Source organism: Aptenodytes patagonicus, chromosome Z, assembly GCF_965638725.1.
Source record: "Aptenodytes patagonicus chromosome Z, bAptPat1.pri.cur, whole genome shotgun sequence".
NCBI classification, from domain to species: domain Eukaryota; kingdom Metazoa; phylum Chordata; class Aves; order Sphenisciformes; family Spheniscidae; genus Aptenodytes; species Aptenodytes patagonicus.
The window spans coordinates 36,788,663-36,809,433 of NC_134982.1; the positions used below are offsets into that span (position 1 = coordinate 36,788,663).

At 42.9% G+C, this 20,771-nt stretch overlaps 1 protein-coding gene across 1 annotated transcript in view; it reads right to left on the reverse strand.

The window, feature by feature from the left end:
* The window catches only part of TTC39B (tetratricopeptide repeat domain 39B), an 83,694-nt gene extending 66,470 nt beyond the window's left edge, over positions 1 to 17,224 (reverse strand). The window contains exon 1 of the mRNA XM_076363397.1: positions 17,135 to 17,224. Within this exon, the coding sequence (XP_076219512.1) occupies positions 17,135 to 17,179 (45 nt within the window). The 5' untranslated portion in view covers positions 17,180 to 17,224. The remainder of the gene's footprint in view (positions 1 to 17,134) is intronic.
* Positions 17,225 to 20,771: the final 3,547 nt, after the last annotated feature.

Here is a 20,771-nt window from a genome sequence, read left to right on the forward strand (position 1 = left end):
AAGTAGAGGGAGGAGAATACATCCCCAACCCTTCTTCTCTGTCACCTACACACACTTTAGTTGCCACTGTGACACCAGATCCTGGTATTAACAATTCATAGCCTAGGAACAGAAACACATGAAAAACACTCAGGTCAAAGGGGAAGGAGGCAATGTAGCTATTATAAAAGAGGAAAATGATGTCCCCTTCACAGAGACAGAAATAGCCTTGACACAGCAAGAACTGAATTGAAATGCACAAGTTCTGTTCTACTCGGTACAACGAATTTTTACATGAAAACTAAAAAATGAAATTCACTTCTCTAAAGGGAAAAAATGCACATATTTTTGTGCTTACTTATTATTTCAAACTTATTAGTTTGAACTATAAATAGAATGCATCTGCTTTTTAAAAATTGTTCTCAAGAATATTTGCATAAAATATCAGTGTTTTTCCAGAGAGCTGAGTGGACTGATTGATGGCTGTTTTGGAGGAGCTGTGTTTTGCTAGATTTTTTCCACTGCAGATGAAGAACCTCAGCTGTCGAAGCCAAAGATCAAGCTTGGTAGTTCAGACTTACTTATTCAATCTCATCCACGCAGAACAGTATGCCACATTCAAGATCTTTACTAATGTGGGTGACTTCGTCAGGGGCCATGCTTTAACAAAAAAAAAACAAACAAACAAACAAAAAAACCCACAAACAACCTACACCCCAAAAAGAAAACAGGAGTTAGTAAGGTAGAACCCTGCTTTACTAGAAATTTGGTTAACTAAAGAGTTGCTGAACAGTTAGCAGTCCAAACAAACTTCAGTGTCATTTAGCTCAAAAATTAAATGTCAGTACCCACAAGAACAAAGGTTTCTCCATTAGTCTTGAAAGCAGTGGCCTTTCAATGCAGCTGGTCACCCCAAAATTACCAGAAGACATATGAATATTGAGTCTTAAAAAATCCACCCGCCATTTTTTATAGAGAACAGATGTTTGTAGTGAAAGTGCCTGCCATAATTAAGTGCAACTAATCAACATGTTTTAAAAAGTGGACAATTCCTACTTTGCCTTCAGCTGCATGCAAGCTGGACAATTACTCTTAAACAGCGTACCAGCCACACTGTATAAACCAGGGCAGGACTGAGAATGAACATCAACTGAAGGAATTACATTCAGCAATGTCAGTCGTTGTGGGTTGGACCAGTTATATACCAGAGGGAGCAACAAGATGAAGGCTTTTCTGAACCTACCTCTAATGACGGGGCACAAGGCAGTCACACTTTAGTAAACTGACATCAGTCTTGCTTGCTCTGAACAGAATTGACTGAGCTTGTGCTGTTTTAAACGACACCTCTCCCTCATGACTGAAAAGTGGAAATAAGCAGATCCAGTTACGTACTCAGCAAGTAAAGGATGGCAATATACTTCACTTTAATTGACTTGCAAATGGCGGCTGTCAACAGTTATTCATGTTCAGATTCATATCCAATATTTTGCACATAAAAGCAAGAGTACAATTTCAGCTAAAGTTGGCTGAATACCAAGCTGGCTTCCCTTACTGTTTACACTGGCACCTTCCTGCTATTTGACATGCAGTTGTTTTTACACAAAGAGCACTTCTAAGAGCCAGAGGAATAGGGTAGCATCATTGCTGCAATAAAGCTTTTTCCTTCATTTTTAAGTTAGTTGACCATCTTTCCTGTCTGTCTCACACACACACCCCCTTGGAAACCCTTGAGTCCAAAGGAGTGTCATGTAGGTTTATATTTGCGAGTGGCACCAGGGAAAAAAAAAAAACCACAAAAAAACCCCCACACAACAAAACAAACAAACCACACACTCAATCAGGAGTTCCCAGTCCAGTACAAATGCGCCAAAGTACACTCCTCATTGAAAATCTCTGCAGAGATTGCGTATGTCACTATTCTTGATCAATTTCATTGGACAACACTGATTGCCAAGCAATTCTAAACTGAAAGCCAAATAGAAACCGATGCACCTTGGCTGGATACATCTTCCTTTTCATACTGTAAGAAGAGTGATTTGAGAAGAATGTGAAGGCTACTAAGGAGACTGGGAAGGGAGAGGCAACACACAACCATTCTTCTCAAAAGAGACACTACACAAGGGAAGACACTGTAAGCTTGTCATTTCTAGCCGTAAGAAAGAATATTCAATCAAATTAATTCCTCTTGCAGCAGACACGCCTCCGAGTCTTGCAAAAAATTTGTGTCAAGCTCCTTAAAGTTTTTATAAAAACTTCAGTGTCATCATTCAATCATTTCACAGAAAATCCCATTAAAATCAAAAGGAACTTTAGTATGCCATTTATTATGTCTATAAAGTTGGCAAGACCCTTATTACATCTTTCTAGACCTAATTCTTCCGACACATAACCATAACCAATAAGTACTACGTACATCTGTATTTTCCAGGACACTGGACACAGCATGGATGAGATACCACTGTTGAAAGACAAAGCTGGTAAAGAGTTTCCTGCTTCCAGTCATCTGGATAGCAACAAACATTTAGCAAACTTCTAACAGCTTCCAAATAGACTATTCAGTTAATTTTTTTCATTCAGTAGAAGAGGTAAAGACACAATGAGAGGTTTCAGAGACACAAGCAGAGGGTACTTTCAGACACTAACTGAAAGTAAGGCATTAGGTAGAGAGCATCAGAAACAGAACGAACGTTTACTCTCTTAACTTGTTTGTACACAGCCAAGGCATGAGCAACTTGAAAGTCACTAGCCTCCCTGCGACTCAAATCAAAAAACTTGGTCTTATCAATTCTGGCAAAGTTAATATTTCACAGCTAGTGACATTTCACCCACTCTAGTCCAGAACTGGCCATCTCTTATCAAGTTTAACTTTCCATGACGGCTAACCTTCACAGAAACTTCAGCTCAGTCTAGACAAAGGATCACTACAGTTTGCTGCTAACAGAATCACTTCAAGAGATACGATCCTAGTGCATAAGGAGGTAAGATGCCCACTTGCACTCATTTGAGTCAACAAAACCTGTCAAATAAAATAAAAGTTACCGTGAAGAGGAAAGAAAACCACAGTTGGAAGATCCATTTGACAAACACCAGACAACACATCTGTGCTCTTTTTGGAGCTGGAGAACCCCGATTCTTCCACTCTCACGACAGTAGATCTGTTCAGCAGTCTCACCTAACCTTCCCACCTTTATTCCCATATTTCAGTGTTCCTGATATGGATGATGAGGCAAAACCTGACAGTTTTCATCTAGGCTGCCTTATGCATTATGTTACAGGGGGACACTCAAAAAAAGTGTAGCACTTTACACTGTAGCAGAATTGGAAGCCACAACAGCCAATGTAGCAAGGTCTCCAATCCACTATTGAAAGATTTTCAGTTTGCTGACTGAAAATGATTCTCCATCAGTTGGAAAAGCAGAGAGAAGTGAATGAGAAAGAAAACAAGTGCCTTAAATCACTTGTTCCATACAAACGGCCTTGGATGGGAAACAGTATACAGTTAACTTTACCCGCTTTCTGCTTGCACATTAGATATGTTGCCACCATGACCATTGACCAAACTGTCTGGCAGTTATTTTATGGCAAGTAAAAATATTTTCCATTGCTGTTTCTTTCATTATTTGAATGCTACAACTTCTATTTTTGCCCTGCAAAGTTCATTAGTAAGCATAAGTATTAGCTACTGAACGAACATTTCAAAAATCTTAAATCCTTAGATGTCAAGTTTTATTCAGGTTTATTCAGAACCAAAGACAAGAAATTATTCCTCCCCCAATTGAATACATACATTTTAGTGGGAGTGCTGTTAGCTGTACCTGAACTGAGCTGTTGACCCAGGTGATCAACATTAGAGACAGCAAAAAACTACAACCAACCAGTACTCAAGAACAGGGGGCTAAAGAACTGGGAGGTAAAACAAAAAGCATTGAGAAGGTAGTAAACACAACTATCTAATGCTGTAACGGATTATAAATCAAGACCATTTCAAAGGTTTTAAGCCACCAGTCAAAACATGTGGTAGGAGCAAAAAGTAAGAACAGCTCTACCCTTCAAGCAGTATGGAAACGTGCATATTTCTTGACAGGCAAGGCTTAATCTTGTAATAAACAAGTGTGGGAAGTCAAAAAGACTCTACAAACTGCATTAAAAAAAAAAAAAATCTTTTCTCTGGTCTTGTAAAAGCCATGAACCAACTTGAGAGTTATGCTGAAGACCATCTTTCCAAAATACCTGCTTGCCATAACAAAGAATCAATCATTGATTTTTTTCCCCAATTCCAGTGCTCAAAAGAGAAACAAATGCCATCACTTTCACTAGATGAAAGGGTATCAGCTATGCTTTGATGGCGTAATGCTTGATGCCATGGCTGTAGGCTTTGGAACTCTTCCAGTATAATTTTTTTCAGGACAAGTGATGTCTCATCTACCATGAAGAATTTCATAGCTTATACAAGGAGGTTTTCTAAAGATCTCATTTAAATGCAACTTCAGTTGTCATACTTCCACAGACTTCTCATCTCAAGTCACACAACAATGCACTTTATGGGTTTTAAAAAAAAAAAAACCACACACAGATTAGTCCAACCAGGAAAATAAGAACTGCTCAAGTCACAGCTATACTACAATCTGCTGTAAAAAAGGACTGCGTGACCAGCATAAGGGAGTGCTGTTGCTAGAGCATTCACATACTTCACAGACAGTTCCATTATTGTTGCCTGGTATTTGATACAACTGGAAGCCGCTTAAAGAACAAGACTCAAATAATTTCTTTTTAAGTAACAATAAGAAGCTTGCAGTTTTATCTTAGTGTCGTGACACACCAATAGCACTTCTGAACAGAATGTGAGGTCTCTGAAGTAGAACATCAAGTGTGCTTGTACCACAAAGAGAAACAGTCACCTACGAAAGTACAAGCAAGAAGAGTATCAGTGTTTTCCATCAGTTTGTCATTAGATACATTTTAAAAAAAAAGTATCAGAATTACTAATAATATGTTCTCATCATCACAGGAGTTAGCATCCAGTTCTGTCAGTCCTGGGCATAAAAGGTTTGTCACTGTTTGGTGGTGCTTTTTTAGAAAAAAAAACTATGCTAAAAAAAGTATTTGAGGTTGAGATTTAAATGCATTTAGTAAATTTCCAAGCCCTTCCCCAGCAAAGATCTCTTGTTAGCATACAACAGTTTCCAAGCTTTGATGAGGTCTCTAATTCCACAATCAAGTTAATGTTAAGCATGGGTGGCTTTCAGCAGGAATCAGCAAAACTGCAGTTCCGGCCTCTCTGTCCTCACCCCACAATGTACCTGTTTGTCACACAATGTACCATGTTGAAGACAAAAAACTCCAACCAAAAAAAAAAAAAATTGACATAATTTTGTCGTTTTTAAAAAAAAGAAGAATCTCACACGTATCAGGATGGATCAAACAGAAAGACATAGTGTAAGTCAAGCTGCAATTAGACGTTGAGAGTCAGCCTTGACTCAGCATAAGAAGTAGACACAGTGGGGACCACTGCCCAGAAAAGGAAAAAGGGTAAATTATAAATAGCTAAGAGGAAGAGCACATTGTGTTGTCCTGAACTTTCCCAGGCAATTTCAAACAAAGATGCTCGATACTCACTACTTCCATAGATTTCTAAATCTACCAAGAAAAATCCTAATTATGTAACAGGTTCACCATGCACTACTACAGACTTACCCAGACAAAAGCATCATCTCTTACAAATTACAGTTCCCCTAGAGGGATATTTTGGCAACATTCCAGAACACTTACCAATTACAATGTAATCAACAATCCTAAATAAGTCTCATTACAGAGGCACCACCTTGGAACTGCTGATATTAATACTTTTCAGAGATGACCCCAAGCTGGGGAACAAAACATGTTTACCTCATATTAAAGATGATTCAGTGCCAGCTTTGCCTATAACTAATCAAAAAAAGAAAAATATGAAAGGGACATTAATATGAGCATCTTGGGTATTAATCTCCCCCTCTCTCCCTCAGGTTAAACATCCTCTTGACTACACAGCTGGTTACTCATTTGTACAGAATGCAAGAGCAGTTGCTGCACATTTAGCACCACAAAGTTCTATTTTATAGCGAAAAGCAATTTAAGTGACTTTTCTTAACTGGTTCATTTTCTTTAAAAGAAGGTCTTACTGCAATAACAGTAATTCCACAACCCTATTTACAATAATGTTGTTCTCATTTCGAAACTTGAAAGTCTCTACAGGTATCTTCTGATCCACCAGCAGTACTAACTGCAATAACAAAACAGCAGAGCTTTAGAAGCCAACATTATCTACAGTTAGAAGTGTCTGCAATATGGGATTAAAGCAATGACTTTTGTCCAGAGCACAGCTTGTTCCCCCAGTGCAAGACAGACACAGGCCACCTTCCATCTCTCCCAGAAACAATCAGATTTTTTTCATTAATAGAAAAGCATCCTTTTAAGGACACAGCAACTTAACTTCATTACTGGTATAAAATTAACTAATTATTAGCTGATTTATACCTGTGTTCTAGAGAGTTTGTTGTCTTTCCACCAGAAAGAGAGACAGACAAACACCTAACGCAGAAATACAGTGTCACATTCAGACCAAGTGTCACATTAAATTATACTAAGCAGAATCAGATCTTGACTTAACCAGGCAGTAAGCTGAAGTGTTAGTTCTTCCTAGGCTACTTACAGACAAACACAAAGAGAACACATTCTCATCTGAACTTATGAGGATAACCCTTACCAAAAAAAAAAAAAAAAAAAAATCACAATTAAACACACCTTCAAATTTCATTAGCGTAAAGTAAGAGTTAACCTATTAATGTCCCCCTTAAGTTTTGTTAACCTGTCAAGTGTCTGTGGCTTTCCTTCGTCAGTCAAGACTCCCCCTACTTTAATTCTTCATCCCGTCTATCCCCAAACGGAGCATGGTATTTCCTCAGGCACTGCAGGGCAGCTGCAGGATCCAGAAGAGACACACTGCATAGACTACACAGGTGCACTGAAAGCAGCATGCATTTCCCCATATAGAAGTCGTAATGTTTACTTACACACTGAAGCTTGTCAGAAAGGTGCAGTTCCCCCACCACATGCACACTCCCTGTACAGCTTACTGATGTCACGAGGAACTTACAGCCTTTGGAAGTCCTAGCTGGAGTGCAATAATAAGGACAGAGTAAATATACAGTTGTTACCAGATTGGTCACTTCTTCTGCCCAAAGGGTCACTTTACCACAAATCTAAGGTTACAGTATGTCAATGCCTCTAGGCAACCACTCATGCACACACACTCCCTCCTCCTCCTGAGAGGGTTATAGCCCTCTTTTGGTGCTTTGCATTGCGTACTCACGGGCAATCAGAGCATTGATTCCTTTACACCAAGCCCACACTGCAGCAAGTGTCCGGTGAACTGGCCATCATGACTCACACTGTGCAAAAGGAAATCCCACATGACCGCACGGTCCAATCCAAAGCACTGAACCTCTGCACACCACTTCCTCCCGTCAGCACCCAGAGACACAAAACCAGAAAAGACGAACACGTTACACAAGGCAGAGAGTACCTCTTTTAACTATGGAAGGAGAAGTATCAGCCAGACAATTATTCCAGGCTGCCAGGGAACTATTTATGTCAGAACTGATCTCTGCCCATTGCTGGTATCCGTATCCATTTTCACTATAGCCCACGGTCATTATATACTAGAAAGTTTTTATTAATTTGTGAAGGCTGTTGCAAAATTTTTTAAAGTTTCACATGTGACTTTTTAATTACTTCTTCAGACCATGCAAAAAACACTTACCAAAAAGGCAAGATTTCAAAGTAAGAAAGATACAATTTAGGCCAATTTCTGCAACTATTAAAACTGAAGTTCAGTAGTTTCCAGAACTTGCCTACATAATCTAAAGAGACCAACTGCTACTGCAAGGTTATGATCTACACAGATACAAAACTCATATGAAGTTTACCTTCCCAGCATAAACCTGCATGCTCTATTGCCCCTACAGTACAGACCAAAGCTAAAACAGACACAAAAGACCAAACACAAAGCTTTGTCTTTGATTTCAGTCAAGGACACGAGGAGCGTGCTTCAGAGACAACTGAGAAGGCAAGCCCTGTATCCTGGGTTGCCATCAAAAGATGTAACCTCAGCTTCCCCTTCTTGCACTGTCCTTTTAACAGCAGAAGACTTCTACAAACACAAAGCAACACACACCAGAAAAGTTTCATGGGTTTAAAAAAAAAAAAAAGCAAAACCAGCCCAAAATGTTAACAACACTGGAAAAGTGAGCTCTTTCAGGGATGCCAGGTGAGCTCCCGTCTCTGCTCCACCGGAGGAACATGAACACACAAACACTGACAGGAATTCAAGGCAACTGCACAAATCCCATTGGCCCAGTGGGGCTGCTTTCTGTAGAGGAACTAGCTAAAATGGACTATAAACTACATCCCATGGTTGCAACTCAAACCATTCAGAGAAAGCACATAAGCCCCTTCCTGCTACCCAATCTCTAGTCCTTGTCCCCACGCTCTTTTTTTAGTACTCCTTCAGTTGTGCCAGTGCAGTTACCTTTGATGACACACCTGTAAACTGAGTGACTTAGTTGATTCAGCATGAAACCCCAAAAGCAAGGCACCATGGACACAGAGCTGTACAGTCTCTCCAGCAAGTACTTGCCTACTTTCTGTTAGAGACACGAGCATCCTACACTTCACTCAGGCACATCACTACTTAAAGCTGCAAGCTCACTCTTTGACTACTCCAATGTACAAACTTACAACAAGCGCTAATTCAGAAAGCGGTTAGAAGGAGTCCTCCACGGTAGAACTCTGAACTGCAGAAGAAAATAAATACAGAGCATGACTTCCAGGAGGATCCTCCTACCTGGGACCTGATTTGTGACATTGTGAACTGGAAACAGAAGTATAGCGTCCTGCCAAAAAAGTACAAAGTTGGGACAACTTGCATTTACTTTGCACTTCCACTCCGAACATATTACTTAATCAACTCAAATGGAAGATAAAAATCCCACCATTCAAATAAGCAAAACGGAATTCCAAACAGCCCACCACAGTATTTCTTTTTTACTTGGACCTTAACACTCCTTTAGTGTTCACTTACTGAGAAATATGTTTACTCTGAAACTTAACTACACAACTTGTGCCATCCCTTCTACTCAGCATGACTTGAATTTACATAGTTCACATATAGCAGAAGTTGCAGCATTTTGGGAAAGTGTCAGACTAATCATTCCACCTTCTAGAAGTGACTGGCCATGAGCTACCCCATATTTTCCACTGATAGAGGGAGCTATAGCCATATATAGCTCTTTAATCCAAATTACATTAAAAGACACAGACACTGAGCTGCTGCTGAATCTCTCTTTCCCAAGGTTTTAGAGACACTTTGCTTAAGCTCAGTAGAACACAGCTTAACAGAGCCAGCTACTTTGGTGGTAGTAGTACACAGGCAGGTATGTTTAACTGGATTTTCCAGAGTTGCACATGATTTTCATGTTAAGATTCTCCATCTGAACAAGGCACAGATTTAGATATTCTTTAATACTACATTTAAGCCACTGAGTCTTACCTTAAAGCTCCTCCTCTGGTCCAAGTCACACACTTAAATTTAGCTAAACTGGTTTGTCTCCAAAGTTTAGTTCCTATGCTTTTCACACTTCCCTTGACAAAGAACATAATAATTAACATGGTTAATATATGATAAAGATGTAAGGATATAATAATGTAATAATTAGATTAAAATGGCTCAAACACCCCCTCCCCCCCGTTCTCCCTCAATGCAGTCAATAGGATTACTTTTCAAAATATTTTTCTTGCTGGGAAGGCCCTAACTAACTGTACTTCATGAAGTATTCAGCTATGCTACAGTTTATTTAAAAAGAAGTCAAGACGCACTTAAGCTTCACTTCATGTACTATGACTCTTTAAAGTCATTATTTGTAACTGTTTTCACGACAGGTTATCATCTCCCCAAAGTAAAGTGGGAAAGAGTTTTGTAGAGAACGTGGAATACTTCAGTTTTTGACATGTTTCTTCAGCACCGTCTAGCCAGGTGAGCTACAAGAACCCTAAAGATCTGCGTAAGCTTGCCTCATCTAAAAAGCCTCTTTACCAAAGCCACAACTGCTAACTCTACATCTCCGCAATATTTTCAGCAGCAAGCTCAGGTTTTGCCACAGGACCTCAGAGTAGCCATTTAACAGTGAATTACTATTCATACTTCTTTTAAAAAAAAATGAAAATAGTAATTTGCTCCAGCCCTGGAAGCTTACTAAGTTTGCAGAAAAGAAAAAAAAATAAAACACGACAGAGAACAAGTTTAGCTAGCTGCCCCACTCGATTGGGTATTAACAGTGCTAAGGGAGAGAACCCAGATAAAACATCTTCTTCCTAGTCCATTATTTCTTGGCGAAAATAAAAGCCAGTGTGACATATTCTACCTTTATAATCACACTTACCTCAACTAAAGCTAATAGAATATTTCTTCTTTCTTCTGGCCACCTACTACTAGTTACAGCCAAGTATTACTACTCACCTACTAAACACTACACTTCTTAGAACAACCAGTACTGCCAATAGGTGCCAGACACAGAAATTACTGTCTTCAGAAACAGGTTTCCTCCAAACCTACCCTCTGTTTTGACAACATGCTGTCCTTGTACATCCTTCAACAAGAGGATTTCTGAAGAGCAAGAGTGCCTGTGATGCTGGCTCCTGGGGACGAGAAGAAATCAAAGCAGTACTGCACACCCAAACACCGGCTTGCAAAGTTTACTTATTACTGTGTTGCACAGTGAATGCATAAGAGAAGTGGAATAAAAACATGATACACTCACCGCATCATAACAAAAAATATCACTGCTGCTACGTCTGAGGTATTAGATTGTCAAGCCTTACTGTGTGGTAACAGTGTTGCTTCCTTACTCCAGAATAAGATGACAGGCAAGTCTTCACTTACTTGGTAAGAAAATCTTGCTTTTAGCACCTGGTGTTTGGGCATAAGTCCAAAGGTCTGTGATATTTACTTACTATTGACTTTGCTGAAATGTTTTTTGAACCTGAGAGGGCTTAAAAAAAGCAGAAGATGACATTTTTAGCGTTCGCACAAATTCTCACATTTCTGACCATCTAAGCAGGCACCTGACCACCTATGGCACAAGGGTCTTGGACACATCGAGGCTCTAACTAGAACACACATCAACAGCAGCACAGATCCACCTCAAAGCCGACTCTCAGGTCTTTAGTTGCACGATTTTGCTCTCTTTTCAAAATGAGAGCAGTGATCCACCATTTCTGCTCCCTCAAGTATAATATTGCTTCTTTTAACCCAGAAGAAACAGCATGTGTGAAAATCACTGCCCACCAGATAAATGTGGTCTGTCAAGCTGTATTCCTGCCGGCCTGTCACCAGCAACTATGATTCTATCTCCACCTTCTGTGCTGGTGCCACACAGGAAGAGAATGCCCTATTACTTATTTGAAACTTTCCTTGCTATTGCAAGTCCTTTTGATTAGGTAAGCTATAGGAAACTTACTTAACAAGACAGGAGGCATAAGATCATACATGCTTATCACCTACTCATATGTTGAGTCATCCTGGTCCATGCTGCTATGTCACACGTGGTCTGCCAAGAAGCAATTAAGTTCTTTTTCTCTTTCAACATGCAACCTCTTTGCCAAGAGAGGGGCCCAACAAGAACCTTTATCCAAGCCAAGTCATTTACCTCTAGCAGTTCCAACAAGCCCATCAGGTCTAGAGGTTTTTCCAAGTATACTGGCACCAAAATGTCAACAAAGGAGGAACATACATTTGCAGAAACAAACGTGTTTCCACAAAGTCGTAATTCTCACACAGATTTACTAGAACTACAAGAAGCAATCTATCCCCCTTTAAGTTTATGTATGAAGTAGAGCAGTCTTTCCATACAGCGGATGGCAACCTTTTAGCTACAATTACCAAGACAGCTGTACCCATAAGGACAGTAACTTCCACTGCTCAAAGTAAAGGCTTCATTAAAAGATATTAGATGCTGCTTTCCATAACAGAATTGCAGCAGTTCAATATACAAAGAAAAAAGAAAACCTTAAGAAAAAAGCTGACTCTTCCTCTTTGTTCTGCTTTTTCTTCCATCTATATACAAAATACATATCACCACTTCACCACTCACCCCCAAAAAAAAACACAGAAAAGAGAAGTAAAGGCAAATTATAACATACAAACAGTTTCACTTCATAGTTACTTCGCTCTCCCAGAAGTTTAGCTGTCAGCTCTGCCTCCCTAAGAGGCATCTGACGTTTTCCACAGTAACCCCACCTTTTCCCATATCCCCTGTATCTTTTATCCCTCACCCTGAGGAGGAACACCACACTGATTAACCAAAATGAACATTAAATAAGAAAGTTTAATTGGAACACATTACATTCACTTCCTTTTCCCCTCCAGGAAACCAATAAAGACTTAAGCCACTTTTTTTTTTTTATCTACCCCACTTTCAAACTTGGTCACAGTCAACTAAGGGGCTCAAACGGATGAATGAAGCAAGCTCTAGGAAGCCAAGTAAGAAATGGAAAAATGTGAACAATAAAAATCAGCCATCTCAGAACAATATAGGTAATATAAAATTGGAGTACACATCCTTACCTTGAATAGGTGGTCAGAAGGAAAAATAGTACCTCTCAACAGGTACACCCAAGGGTAAAACAAAGTTTTATTTGAAATAAAGAACCTCAGAACCTTGGAAGCAGAGACAGCAACCTAATTTTTATTAAATAAAGAAGAAATCACTAGCCATGCTTAGTTTTCCCATGGTCCTTTTCTCATCTGTGCTGCTGGAATAGCTCGCTCCTCATCTTAGATGTAGGTGTGCTCTGAGAGCAGGAAAGGCCAAAACAGGAACAGGAAAAAGATGAGCCATGTGCCAAAGCACAAGCCTTTGGAATAAGCTGACAAAAGGAGTTCAAATTTTACGTTCTTCAGCTGAGCAAGATCTACTTCTCAAAGAGACAAAACCATACAAATCAGACTAGAATGTGTTAAAAACAATCATCCTTCATGAGAGGAAGTGCCCTCACTACCCCTTCCCAACCCCATATTCCCAACATATTCTTCACTTTTTAATGTGAAAAAGGCAGCCTAGTGGCTTGTTTCCAGCTTCTCAAAGTCTCCAGGGGAGTACAGCTACCACTGTTTCTCACCACTGAGACTCTGTTTCCAGGCTGGAATTACCATACAAAACCGGTGAACAGTCCTCAGCATAAACTTGAGAGAGAGAACAGCCAGTGCTGCACGGTTCTATAATTTATTCCAAAGTACATTATTATATCAAGCCACTGGTGGAAAGCAGCACACTACTAGCAAGTTCTTTGATTGTAACTTCAGCAGCTGCTGCAGCAGTGGATGAAAAGCTTGAGTACTTAAACAGAGTACTAACAAGCTTTTGAGTTAACGACGATGCTGGTTTCTTTTTTAAATTAGCTCTGAAGATAAACTGTCTAGGCTGATAAAGCCAGGCTAGTGTTTGTCCCTGCTTGGGCAGTTCCAGAGAGTATAGCATGCATCATCAGACCTTCATTACCTAAATTTTCCTTAGTAAGTTAGTTTAGAGCTGAGGCACAGATTAGCTGAATTGGCCAAGCCGTCCTTAATAGAAGCCTTAGAGTTAACCACAGCAAGGGCACCCAATCACTTTCAGATCTGCATGTAATCCTTAGTCTGGCTGACTGTGGCCAAACAAGGCATTTTTTTAGCATCTAGATACTTCTTGATCACGATCCTTTCTGTCTCACCACAACCCTCACATGCACAAAGGCCAATGTTGGGTTTGTTTTGTTGGTTTTTTTTTTTTAATGGATAGGGAATCCCCAAGTAACCAATTAAGCTGGCTTTAACACTTTGAAAAACCAGGGCAGCACAGAGTGAACTTAATGGGAAGCAGATCTGGCCCACTATTTTAAGTAATCTTTAGACCGGGGGGAGGGGGGTGCGCATGCAGAGAGGCTTAAAGTTTTGCTTGAAGACTCTGCAGTGGCTGGGAGTGCTATTTTGCCCTTAAAGTTAAGCATAACTGTACTAGATTTGCAACCTATTCCAAAAGAATATAGTACGAGTACTTCCAGTAGGTGAATTCAGTGTCATATAGTGGTTTAAATGCCAATGGCATATCACATTCTGAGTTCACAGCTGGGCACACCACAGGTGGGCACTTTTACTCTGATCACATAGCATCCAGGAAACTGCTTCCTAGTAGAGGATGGCCCCACACACTCAAACACCCAGGAAGCAACACTGCACAGGAAAACCATTTGTTTTCCCAGATGAGTATACCCATAACACTATCTCATTAATACAGCCTCTTAGGCTTAGGTCTCCAATTCCTGTTGGTGGTTTTTTTTAAAAAAAAAAACCAAACAACACCACACCAGACTACTACCCTTGCATTAGCTGGGGGAAAAAACCAAAGACTTATTTACACTTCATACCACTTCCTCGCCATGCCCACTGGAAAACCACAGCTGCAGGACAATGAGGCATAAATCAGCAAAAATTTAATAAATTAAACATAGATAAACATGGTATCTGGCACTTCCTTGAGCTGCAAAAAGCATAAGGAAAACCACAAATTTTATTCATCAGGGACTAGAGCAGGGGGCAGCTACCTGCTACCTTAAGCTTTGACTTTAGAAGCAGGATTCTTGCTGGTCAGTGTCCTGTTAAGCAGGAAACAACTTCAAGGTTTAGCTTAACATATCCTTCTTCAAAGCTTCAGGGATGAAGACGTATTCACAAGTCTCTGCAAAGCAAAATTCTATGCTAAAAGCTATGTTCATATAGCACTAAGCATGTACACTTAAATCAGGAAGCAGAGTTCCCATCCGCCATGTTGCATGCAAACAACATTATTAATGCATGCAGCTCTTAAGAACAAAGCTAATAGTAACCTTCCGCAACATCATAACCATACTTCAAAAAAAAAAGCTAAGACACTTAAAAACAACTATCTTGTGCTTGAAGTGCTGAAATCACATCTAGCTTATTAGTAAAGAGATTGTGGTGAACCTGTAGGCAAAGGCAGCCTACAGTGGCCTCGACAACTTCTGTTACAGAAGCAGTGACTTTTCCCAAGATCAAGCCACTGTCTGCCCTCCCTTCCTGAACTCTGGGATCTCAGCAGGAAAAATCCAAGCACTTGCTCCATTACCAATTGTGGTCTGTTTCAGACTCCAGAGAACCAAGCACAAGCCTCTGCAAAGAGCATGAGGTCTTTCAAGCTCATCTGGAAAAAGCTTTGCACTTTTCACAGAGTACTGCTCAAATAAAGCCTCTTCCAGGTGCTTTTATGCCTAACTTTCCATTTGTTTGCATGCCAGCTTCTTTTCCTCTGATAAAGCATTGACACTTAACAGCAAACTGTTAAGAATAGTAACTGTGAAGAATAGTCTTCCCTATTGTTCACACAGAGCAGCTGCGCTACAACTAGGTTGCTAAATACCCGTTTTAACAATTGTGAATTTCAACTGCTTGCTTGCTGAGAGCAGCAACAGTTTGTTAGTAACTTGTTTTCACTGGTACTACTCCTTATATCAGAAACAAAACTCAGCTCCGCAGAGATCACTCTATGATTTTGCGGTGATTCACTTCAGTATACAATGAGATTTAAGCATTTCACATCCTCTTCACATTATGCCTCCACACTACAACCTTAGGAAGTAGCAACTTTTGTAACACGCTCTGAAATAGAGACTAGTGTATCTCCCCACCTTCCAACGGAGAAAAAGAACAAGCTGGTTTTTATCATCTCTTCCAAGAACGGCTTCTGCAACTGCCAAATACAAAACATGAGGATTCAACTGAACTACACAGCATCCCAAGTCCTACATATACATTTGTCAGTTGCCCTGAAACACTGCCTCACTTCAGAAACGGGGCACTGGTTACATACCTGTTTTCAAAGTTCATCTTAACAAGTTTTGTTTTTTTTTTTAAAAAACTATTACATAATCATATGATTCATAAGTTTTCTTCAACAAAGTTCAGCCGAAGGCACGCCTTACAAGTCTTTTTGAAGAAGCTGCCGAATGTATGCAACACAGAAATCGTTCATTTTAGACTATACAGTCAGAAATCAAGTCAATATCCCCACATACGCATGCCAGGACTGCGACCTACCGAGTTTAAAAGCACCCTCCAGTTAAAACTGCCTCGGTTTTGCAGTAGCCTTCTCAAAAGCTGGTCTAGGAGATCCCTTACTACCAGCAGCTTCCTGAGAGGTGTTACCAACGATTCTGCTATCGCATTTTTCTGGACTGCGAGGATACGAAGAAAGTCTAAAAGTTCAGGTGATCATTTTAAGGGATCTGCGTTTGGGCTGTTTAAAGGACCTTTAACCAAAACAACAGGGAAATTACAAACTCCGATCTGTTCTACCCGATTCCACTTCCCAGCCACAAACCCTGCCCAACCCGCCCGTGGAAGATCCCACGCACACGGGGCCTACGAAGGAGGAAGGGCACCCTCCCAGACCACCCGGGCAGTAAAGGCTCTCCCTGCGACCCGTCCCCGCCAGGCAGCAAAACCCGGCGGCGCAGCTCCGCCGGACCTCCCGCCGCGCAGCAGGCAGCGGTGCTGCCCGCACACCCGCCCCGCGCCCCCCCTGCCCGGCGCCGCCCGGGCGAGGGGGGATGCGCGGGGGTCGCGCCTCCCGCCCGCCGCCGGGAGAAACGCGCACCGGGGAGGCGGCGCAGCAAGCTCGCACGGAGCAGCGGAGCTCCGACGCGGAGCTGGGTTTTCAAAGAAAAAAGAAAACAGAAAAAAAAGATAAAAATAAAAACAAAGGCGGGGGCTGCGGGAAAGGGCTGCCCGCGGCCCCGCCGCCGGGACAACTTTCCCCAACTCCCGGCGGCTCCTCGCTCCGCCGGCGGCCGGGCCGGCCCTGGGAAAAGGCGGCCGCCCGGCTGGCCGCCCGGCTGGCCGCCCGCCCGGCCCCAGCGCGGCGGCAGGCGGCGGCGCGGGCAGGTGGGCGATCGGGATGCCGGCGGAGCCGGGCCCCCGCCCGCGCTTCCCCCCGCCGCCGCGCCGGCAGGGGACGACCGACCGCTGACTCGCACGCCCGGAGCCCTCTCGCCGCCTCCCACCGGTTACCTCCTCGCCGCCGCTCTCCTCCGCGCCGTTTCCTACGCTCGCCATGTTCCCGCTCCGCTGCCCGCCGCGCAGGGATGACTGCGGCCGCCTCGCTTCGTCCCGCTCCCCACGGCCCGGCAGCGGTCCCCGCCCCCCGCGCTTCCCGGCCGCCCGCGCTCGGCCGCGCCGCCCGGCCCCCCAACGTCCCTGCAGGGCCGCGCCCGCCGCCACCTCCCCGACCCGGCCGCCCCCCAACTCCGGTGGCCGCGCCCCCTCATTTGCATGGCAGGCCCCGCCCCCGCCGGTCGCGCCCTGGCGCTCGGGCGGCGCCCCGGCCGCCCCTTTGCCCTTGAGGCCCGACCCCGGCACCCCTGGCCGACCTCCAAAGCTGCCTCACGGCCGGGGCGGCGGAGGGGTGCCCCTGACACCGTCCCGGCCTCTTGGACCGTTGGTAGGACGAGCTTGGCCGGCTCGGCCTCTGGGGCAAGCGGCGTGTCGTCCCCACCTCATCCCGAGGTCTCCTTTCTCCGTGAGACCGTGCTCCTTCCTGCCGCCCCACGTCCAGCCGGCCTGCGGCTTTGCGGCCCCGCGCCACCGTAACCAGCTACACCGGCCAAAGTGCAGTGAAGCTTCGTCCAGTCATTCCTACGATCCCTCAGTGTCCCTGCAGTCCCCTCAGTTACCTGAACGGTGCCCAGAACACCTGAACCAGCACCGCCGGATCGGTGTTTCTGTGCTGGGTACTACCAGCCTCCTCGCTGACTTGCCGCGGAGCCCGGCCAGCTGCTGCAGAGGAAGGAAAGCGCGGGCTGTGCTGCTGTGTTTGCTGTGGAGCTCGGCTGAAGGGACCTCGGACAGCACTGCGTGCAAGCGGGCCACCCGATGAGTCCATTGTTGTCAGTCCGCTCCAGGCATTCACTACCTGAAGTCCTGGAGAAACTGGCGCCTACAGTCCTTCAGCACCCTGTGACCAGGCTCTGTGGAAGAGCTGCTTCATCACCATGCTGACTACCACTTCAGAAGAAAGTTTGCAAAGCAGCCAGCTCTCTGAGAAGGACTGTTCAATTCCCCCACCCTGCCTTATCCTGTTGTTAGTTCACAGTATCATAATGCTCTTTGCTAAAAATCTACCAGTTTCTACTTTTCCCTATTCTGCCAGCTGAGGTCAAGTTCTACTAAAAAGTAGGTAGCATGATGCCCGTCTCCACTTCCTACAGGTTACTTCTCTGTCACAGCCCCTGTTAAAAAATATGAATAGTTTTGATATACTAGCTTTGATTAGAACCAGAGGCAGATGAGGAGAGAAAGAGAAGTGAACAGATTCAGCTAACTAGGTGGTAGACACAGCCTGAGAGCTTTTTGCAAGATTTGGGATTACAGTCTAGAGATAAGCAAAGTCCTCCAGTCTAAGAAGAGGCAGAAGTACAGGCTTTCAGTGTAGGCTAGCAACTTAAGTGTCCCCGTTAGTCTTACGTAGACTGTACTGCTGTATCCACTCTGCTATTTTTCCCCAGCTGAGCTAAGTAAAAGGGGGAGGGAAACCTAACTTGAATGTGTTCATCTGTCCTGCAAGATTGCACTCTTCTTAGTTAAGGTGTCACGAACACACTGTTCTCCCATACTCCTATTGCACTTGAGTATGTTTCTTCACTGGCAACTTGTTGGAAGATACTCCAGTGATATTAATATACTACTCCAGGACTGATCTGAAGCACATGAAACATACCAGCACTGCAAACACAGTAGACAGGCCCATGCATGCTTTGTATTTGACTCACAGCAGACATGTCTGCCCACGCGGCTCCACCTGAAACATGTTACCACTACATCAGAATTTTTACTGTTCACAAGGGTTATACAAGTTACCATTCTCTGTTGAAAACATTACTCCCTTTCTATTTTTCAGCTCCAAAGGCAATCCCTTTGAGATGTCCTTTTGCTTAGAGCAGCAGACTACCTCCGTTTCAAAAACAGTTTTTAACCAGTATTATTCTATAACAGAATACTATGGGGTACATAATACATGAGTAGGATAGCTAACACATAAGGTCTCCAAGTTCTAGAAACACAGTCCTTAAAGATGAGAACCACTTACACCATTCTGTAGGAGCCACACACCTAGACAGTTATGCACTGCCAGTTCTAGCTACAGAGGATAAAAACTTAGCCTCATCCCTTAGGTTCTTGTAGAAACTGTTAATGGACTATAGCACCAGCGCTTTTAGAGATTTTGGGGGAAATCACACCAATGTGCAGAGTTCGTAGTCACTCTATGTGTCGGAGACTAACTGCATGAATCAGAGGTTCAGTTAATATACTCAGCAAGTTCAAGACCGAGGTCTAGTTCAACACCACTTTGTCATGATTAGCTCTTGATAGGTTTCATTTATATTATTGCATTCTTTCCTCCCCACCAAGTCTATATATACTCTCTTGGGCAGATTTAAGTCTGTATCTATCAGTGACCTTTCTCTGGTCAGAACAAAGATGCATGCTAAAATAATCATGGTAGAGATAACTACATCATACCGTTCCTGACCCAGGTAGCTAAGGCATGAAAATTGCTGCTGAAGTCTGAGTACAGGCCCTGTGAATGGCAGAACCATTACTGAGTTTTGCTTGGTCTTTGACAGGCTGCCACAGGGCATGCTCCCATTTAAGTCATTGTAACAATAGTCAAAAGGGCAGCTCAAAGCCACACACACACCACCCCCCCACACACACACACACCCCATTGGCTTTAATCAGTTCAATCATTCTTCCCCTTCTCCCTTGAAATTTAAGCATTAAAATAAAGCCTTGCAAATTCCTCTTCCTCTTACAGTTTTCCATTTGCAAAAAACTAAACAAAACAATGCAACTTCTGAAGGAATATGGACAAGAATTAACAGGTCTTAATCCTCTGAGAAGAGAAGCCTGCCGCAGTTCCCAGCCAGCTCTAGTTTCTCTCAATTTGAATGTAGGTATCTTTGCAGCAAGAATTAGGAAGATTATGACCTGATTACTAATCTTCTAGAGAGCATTCAGAGAGCATTCCAGTGGACATGTTGAAAGGGTTTTGCTGAGATCTGACAGAGGAGGCAAGACCTTGAGAGACCGTTCCCCTCTGGCTGGCATAGCTATATAGAATTCCCACCCAGGAAAAGCTTGCCTGCAATTTCCCCCATCTTCAGAGCCATCACCTGCATGCTGCTGTGTTGACACTACCTGGATATTTGATAGGTCTGCTAGTGTTTCCTTCTGCAGTATAACTATTCACTGGGACTTTGCCTCATTATAAGAATTCATGGGACAATGAGGAAAAAGAAATGGTTTTTTTGAGCTTCTGTAATCAAATACAGATCTGACAAGGATGAAAAGCCCTATTCTGCCCCTCATGATCAGATAATATAGAAGAATAAAATCAACCTCGGTATAAACACTTGGTACTGTTCTAGTTTTCTTGAGGACTAGAAAATAGTCCCTGAGAATAGGCCCACTGTAAAAGAAGCCTAGGAAGTTGCCTTAGCACTCCTGCAGCTACTTTCCAGTAGGGTTAGACTCTCTCAGACTCACCCAAACAGAAGAACTGTAGATAACAGTCATTAAACAATTAGCAGATTCCCTGATGGAGGTAGGGCAAGTGAGCAAGACAGAAACCAAGTCCCACCTAGTTCCA